This window comes from Salmo salar, chromosome ssa02, assembly GCF_905237065.1.
Source record: "Salmo salar chromosome ssa02, Ssal_v3.1, whole genome shotgun sequence".
NCBI classification, from domain to species: domain Eukaryota; kingdom Metazoa; phylum Chordata; class Actinopteri; order Salmoniformes; family Salmonidae; genus Salmo; species Salmo salar.
This window is the reverse complement of record NC_059443.1, coordinates 56,396,564-56,403,893: the sequence shown is the minus strand read 5'-3', so window position 1 is coordinate 56,403,893 and position 7,330 is coordinate 56,396,564. Positions and strand designations below refer to the sequence as shown.

Sequence of the window (7,330 nt, the reverse complement as noted above, 5' to 3'; positions counted from 1 at the left end):
ACCATTACAATGTTTTTATTAAGTCAGTTCCTTCCCACCCTTGGGAACAACGTGAAATCTTTAAATTGAGTTATTCACCTCCCTTTTTCTTGACTCCAGTATCTTTGTAATCATCTGTAATTAAAGGGATTTGTTTGGGGAATTCAAATCATATATTTGATTGGAGATGACTGCTTCAGTGTCGTCAGCCGAGATCAAACTTCATAGATTATCTCAACTTTGTAGACGCCAAGGGTGCTACCTGTACAGGGCCGTGATCCACTCACATTAGACTAACCCTCTTTTGACAATGTCTCAGGATTATGCTTCTTTAAAGGAATCGCATAGAGTTCGCTGCCTATTTATTTTTCCGTGTTGATTTGTTAATGACATCATACTGAATCATACTATCATCTAATGTGCATTGGTGAAAGAGCATGTTAAATGGTTGGATGAAATTGAATGATATCAAATATATACAAAATGTTGTGATGAAGATAACATTATAACACTACAGCACGTGTCAAACTCATTCCATAGAGGGCCGAGCGTCTGCGGGATTTCGCTCCTCCCTTGTACTTGATTGATGAATTAAGGTCACTAATTAGTAAAGAACTCCCTTCACCTGGTTGTCTAGGTCTTAATTGAAAGGACAAAAATAAAAAATAAATAAATAAATAAAATAAAAAACTGACACTAGGCCCTACATGGAATGATTTTGACACCCCTGACCCACAGTATAAAACAGACTGACATAAAATCCTCTCTTTAAATGTTCCTTGATATTTGATCATGTTTATCATCCCCTTTTGAACAATGTTACTTCCCAATGATAAGACAGTGGACTGAGAGGAGAAATGATTTGAGAGATCATGCTCAAAACAAATAGACAATGATCAAATACGGTAGATACTGAAACGTCTTTTATTATGTAATTTGGGACAATTCAACCAAACGTCATTCATTATAATTGTTTTGTCAACTTAAATATCAAATATGGTCAATTTATCAAAGATTGCACGGTGCTGTATATTCACCGAGCAGGCAACACCAGAGCAATGCCATCCAGAGGAGATTATAACATTCCTGGTATTGCTTTTAGCTGTAGGTGGAACCAGGCTTTTAATGACAGGTGGGTTTGGGTGGGTAAGGGAACTATTTTTTCGCCACATCCATATCCACATCCTCTGTACGGGAGACAACCTTTCCATCGATTATCTCCTCGATCACCATCCTCACCCTCTTTGTCACCACTGGCTCAGCTACAAAGTAGGGACAAATAACCATTAGTACACTTAGTGTTGGGCATAGCTAATGAGGAGAAGCACAGAGCCATGAGAACAAATAGCACCTTAACACCTTCAAATCAACCAAATACTTTGTGTTCTAGAGTGTTTCACAATTACTACTGCTGGGTTCAATCAATATGGAATTTGATATGATAGAAAATGGTCTCGCTCTACTTACGTTTTTTGACCTGAACAATCTCAACCTTCTTGGTGACGACAGCTTTCCTGGAGGGTAGAAGATAGTTGAAGTGTTAAGTACCTTCCTATTGAACAACGCTACATTGATCTCTCTACTCTGTAACACAGTCTCTATTGCCCAGTTCCAAATCGACCCCTGGCCCCTTCCCCTGGGCACTTCTTGTAGATCTGTAACGATTTGATAGGCTACTGTAGGTCATTAGCATAATGATGATTGCTCCATCTTGCCCTCTAGTAATATTCACAACTATAGTTCTTGCATGTATCCAATCATTTTAGATGAAAAGTGCCTACAGCAGGTGGTTATGTGTCAAAGGTGTAGCAGATACTGAAGGGCTAACAGGCTAGGGGTTGATTTGTAATTGGGTATGTAAACATCCATTTATCATTTACATTGGGTATGTGAAGCCCATGTAAATCCCATTGGGTATGCAAATTAGAGATCTGCACCCTTCTCTCCTCTCCTTACCCGCAATCCTCGCCGTCCAGCAGCCTCCTGTACTCGGCGATCTCCATCTCCAGCCGGGTCTTGATGTCCAGGAGCATGCGGTATTCGCCGGCCTGCCTCTCGATGTCCATCTTCATGCGACCTAGCTCCTGCTCCAGGCTGTTGACCGTGCCCTGGAGATGGTTCAGCTGCATGCTATAGCGGGACTCAGTCTCATTCAGCTGGCACTCCGAGGCTGATTTCTATAGGGAGAGAGGGAGGAAGATGAAGGGTTAAAGACTTCAGACAATTCAACAAGGGGTGTTGATTTAGGCCAAATCTCAACTACCCACACTGACATCAGTGCAGGATTGAGGTGAAATTCCTGGTGAGCACGTGTTTTTAGAATTCAGTTTTGAGGATCACAGCTGTGGTATCACAAAAAAAACGGTTATCCTCAACTTCACTTCATCTATCCATCAATCGAAGAGCTTGTCAAAAATGAAATGTATTATTATTGTTGTGATAATTACAAAGCTCTGAGTTGACTGATTGCTTCTCTCTCTAGAACTAATCCATCATATTCAGTTTCTAAAAGGTCAACCTGAGGACTCATATGTAACCCGTAGAGTAGGAATGTATTTATGAGGTCTAAATGATGATGGTTTTACTATGAGGTGTCAGTTGTACTGCACTGTTTAACTGAAGGTGGAATCTTGTAAATGTCATGTATTTCCGAATTCCGAGTAATCTTCGACAGTAATTACACCCTAGTCTAGCTCTATCTCATACGTCTAGCAATGTATGAAATGTATGCATTCACTACTGTAAGTCGCTCTGGATAAGAGCGTCTGCTAAATGACTAAAATTTAAACATGTAAATGTAGCAACAACCAGGAGGCAGAGAGGGGTGTGACGTTAGGGGGGGTTGAGGGGGTATTTGTTTCCTCACCAGGCTGAGCTGGGACTGCAGCTCGATCTGCAGGGCCTGCATGGTCCTCTTGAGCTCGTTGATCTCACTGCAGGACGTCTGGAGGGTCTCTGTGCTGCTGGACACCACCTTGTTCAGCTCATCAAACTGGGACGGACAAAAGGAACACGGTAAGGGTTGTGTAAATCCACTAGTACTGGTAATATGCACAAAAGGAGTCATCTATGGTCTGATATTCTACCTTTATTTAACTAGGCAAGTCAGTTTAGAACAGATTCTTATTTTCAATGACAGCCTAGGTACAGTGCCCTGTTCACTGCCAGTACGACAGATTTTTACCTTGTCAGCTCGGGGATTTGAACTTGCAACCTTTCGGTTACTAGTCCAACACTCTACCCACTAGGCTACCTTATGATGTACTAAACCATTTTCATATGATCTAAAACAGAACAGATGGATCAAGAGGTTCTCCCTTGACAAGGTTGGGCTCTTGTTCTCCTCACCTTGGCCTTGTACCAGGTCTCCATGTCGCGGCGGTTCTTCTCGGCGATGCCCTCGTACTGAGTACGGATCTCCTCCATCATCTTGGCCATGTCCTGCTGGGGTGCTGCGTCCAGATCCACGTTCACTGAGCTGACGTTCATGTGTGCCCGCATGGCAGCAATCTCCTATAAGGGGTACAGAGTGATGACAGAGGTCAACTAGGGTCAACACCAGGTGAGAGGCAAATGGAGGTTGCCACTGGGTAGGCTGTCACCGGTTAAGATAAGATACAACTTTACTGTCCCAGACAGGGAAATTGTCTAGCACAATTACACAGGGGTGAGGGGTCAAATTGGGTCACAGCCAGGTGAGGTGCACTGGTGTCTCAGGTTCAACCACATGAGAAATCAATTAGGTACTTGGGTGTCACAAACTGTCCCCATCTTTCATAACCTAGTTACAGTGTTCATGGTGTATTTCCGTCAGCTTCTCTGACATCCTGTACAACCGTCCTAAAGTAAGTATATCCAACAGGAAATAGGACTTGCCACCATGTGATCTCAAGTGTGGTTTCAACAGCTATGCCATACTGCTGCAGGACTTGTGACAAATTTGCTGACAGCTTTAAAGCTACACAAACAGAGACAGCGCAGATACTCCGAACAAGGTCTGTTTGATCTGTTGTTTGCATTGTCATTGATACAGCCAAAGACAATACTGCTTGGCATGCGACGAGAATGAATTATGTCTCTGACAACTCCATTCGTCTCTCACAACCACATTGTTTTCATCTAGGTAAAATATTTAAGAATTTGGAAATGTGGGGAGGTCTTGCTATTGCTATTGCCGTGACTCTTGGGGATATGGTATGATAAAAGAGGGCTTCCAAGACCCCAACAGAGCCCTGAGGAACACCCACCTCCTTGTGGTTCTTCTTGAGGTAGACCAGCTCCTCCTTCAGCCCCTCAATCTGCATTTCCAGGTCTGACCGGGACATGGTCAAATCGTCCAGAACCTTCCTCAGTCCAGCGATGTCTGCCTCCACCGACTGACGCATAACCAGTTCATTCTCAAACCTTTCCAGAGGGAAAAGGACAAACGGTGCATGTGAGTTAACCAACATTATTAACAGTTGCCGCCAACAGTAAACATACCAAATGGCACAAAACAAGTCAGACCAGCTTTACGTGCAGTTGACCGCTGATGATGTTTCTAAGGTGTACAGTAATGTGACATTTAACATCACGTCATGGACACGCTGACCTTCATGTAATGTTATACTAGGAGTGGCTTCATACTCTAATAATGGTATAAAAGTTGCATGACTAAAGTTTATATATGACGTATAGTTCCCATTCCAATCCTGACTTAAAGCATTATTCTAAGGTGAATTCAACAGTTGTTTGCTGCTTCCATCTTATAGACTCTTTGTACTCACTTGACTCTGAAGTCCTCTGCTGCCAGTTTGGCATTGTCTATCTGCAGGAGGATACCGGCATTGCACAGAGTGGCAGCACTGATCTGAGAACAGGACAAAAACAGGTTGGTACATGATACATTAAAAAGGAAGACAATTACACACTGTCAGGCTTAAACAATGATTACATAATTTGCTTTTGATTGTCAAAAACAATGAAGGTGCATTCTCCCGAGCCATAACCATGAATAGCTGTAATGAGAGACTATTAAAGTGTGATAAGGTGAAGCCTACCAGAGCTATAATATTGTGTTAGTAAGTAATTGATTAGCCTCCTACCCACACAGATATACTGTAGCCTATCTATGGCAAAGACCACAGTTATGAATGGGAAATGAAAGTAATAAGCATGACTAGAATCCCATCAGATGCAATAATACAAAATGCTATTGAACAGTGGTATGATTCATTTCAGCATCACCATCGAGGCTCTCCCCTTTGAAAGAAGTAATGCAGGCGGCATGAGTGTGAATATAAATGTTGACAGGGAGATAAGATGAATGGAAGGGAAGGTTTCACATGCCAAGCCCTTTTTTTGGTAGATTGTTTGTCTATTGAAAGAAATAAACTAAACAACACTGATGGCAATTAAGTCCAATAATCCATCACTACTGCAAACTTGTTATGATTCCTCTATTAAAGTCAAGGGTTTACAAATTCACATCCCGAGGGCACACTTGTATTGCAATGAACTTCAGGTTATGACTTGTGTCTTGTAAACCAGAATTGAATTGTATATGAGAATAGATGTTGTTTCCTGTCAGAGTAGAAATGTTTAAGACATTTTCCTTTTGTATTTTTGTCATTATATAAAACTTGATCTAAACTCAATAGTAAATAGTGAGGTTGATGAAATAAAATGTAATCATGTCAATCTCGCTCAAAATAGCAATATACTGTATTTATTATGCCCCTAAAATGCTCACCTTTCTGCGCAGATCGACAAGTGTAGCTTCGTATTTGCTGTAATCTCTGGTGACCGGTGTCTTCTTCTCGTACCATTCGCGGATTTGATGCTCGAGCTTGGCATTCGCTGCCTCCAAGGAGCGCACCTTCTCCAGGTAGGTGGCCAAACGGTCGTTGAGGTTCTGCATGGTGGCTTTCTCGTTGACCGACACTGCATTACTACCATAGTTGCCATGGTCACCTCCAAGCGCACTGGACAGGTTAAAACCGCACCTGGTGCCCGAAGCATAAGATACGCGGACACTCTGTCCCCCTGCCCCTCCATAGACGCTTGGTGCCTGTGATTTGATGCGACTCTGGTAACCTCCTCCGAGAGACATGGAGGATGAGCCTCGGCTGCCTCCATAACTGCGAAGTGATAAAGCACTCATGGCGACGTTGTGATGATGGGGATGTAGAGATGACAAAACCCGGAGTGGTACTTTGAAGAGTTGATGGTGAACCAGTTTAAGCCTGGTAGCAGAATATATACCCCCCTTGGAGGTGGGAGCGGCTGGAGGGCGTATGGAGATAATTATTTACGTGAATAGATAGATATTCATCCAACAGGTGTGTCCTTAGTCAGCTCATTAAATAAGGTCAATAAGGTGTGGTGCGCGTGAGAGTTCGCTGGCATTTTGCCTCCATCATTTTCATCACTTTCATTTACAGTATGACAACGGTCACGGCATGTTAAACCTCAGGTGAGCAAGTTATGAATATGATAAGATAGAAGCTTACGTTTTAAGAGATGACCGAAGACTGAATCCCGCAACAAAAAGTTTACTTTTCCCTCTGTAGTCACCGGAAAATGTAGGATATAGTAAAATAGGCTACTCTACCTAAATGTATTAGAACTGTAGGCTAGCCCACACAACATTCTCATGTTGGTAGGCTACGTTTTGGATTGTTGAATTGATGACATGGTTACCCTGATATTTACTTGATGTTAAAGATTCAAATAGGAAGTGCCAATTTGTTACAGAGATGTCACATGAATCAAGAGGGCATTCAGGACAGAGAGAGAGAGAGAGAGAGAGAGAGAGAGAGAGAGAGATAACAATTACAAATACCTTCAACAGGTACTCTAAACTTCACATCAAAGGTATAGTTGGTTGCCCACACGGTACAGGTATGTGTGGAATGGCCAAAACAATACACAGAAACACATTCATTTACACTGAATATGCCAAACATTAGCAACACCTTCCTAATATTGAGTTAATTTAGCACAGATGGCATGCGGAAAGATTGACATGCCATTTATTAAAACGATTTATATGCCATTGATATTAACTGAATTACACAGAAAACTGGGTTCATGTTTGGCTTCTGCCGTAGGCCAGTGTTGGTACATTTTACATTTTAGTCATTTAGCAGATGCTCTTATCCAGAGCAACTTACAGTAGTGAATGCATACATTTCCTACTTTTTTTTTAAACTTTTTTTTTTTTTTTCATAAAAAAATAAAATAAAAAAAATGGTACAGTATACGGGCCGCTAGACGTCTTCTCCCGTCAAACTCAAGTCTGTGAATCACGACCTAGGTGTTTCCCAGATGTTGAGCGTAAACACAACCTTTCCAGCACAGATGGTGTCTT

General features: G+C 42.0%; 1 protein-coding gene across 1 annotated transcript; it reads right to left on the bottom strand.

Moving 5' to 3' along the window:
* Positions 1-887: 887 nt before the first annotated feature.
* LOC106587847 (keratin, type I cytoskeletal 13) lies at positions 888-6,203 on the bottom strand. The gene is made up of 8 exons (XM_014176502.2): positions 5,711-6,203; positions 4,746-4,828; positions 4,227-4,383; positions 3,328-3,492; positions 2,846-2,971; positions 1,936-2,156; positions 1,447-1,493; positions 888-1,241 (listed from the first exon to the last, which is right to left on the bottom strand). The coding sequence occupies exons 1-8, from the start codon at positions 6,119-6,121 to the stop codon at positions 1,135-1,137; spliced, it is 1,317 nt and encodes a 438-aa protein (XP_014031977.1). The 5' UTR covers positions 6,122-6,203; the 3' UTR covers positions 888-1,134.
* Positions 6,204-7,330: the final 1,127 nt, after the last annotated feature.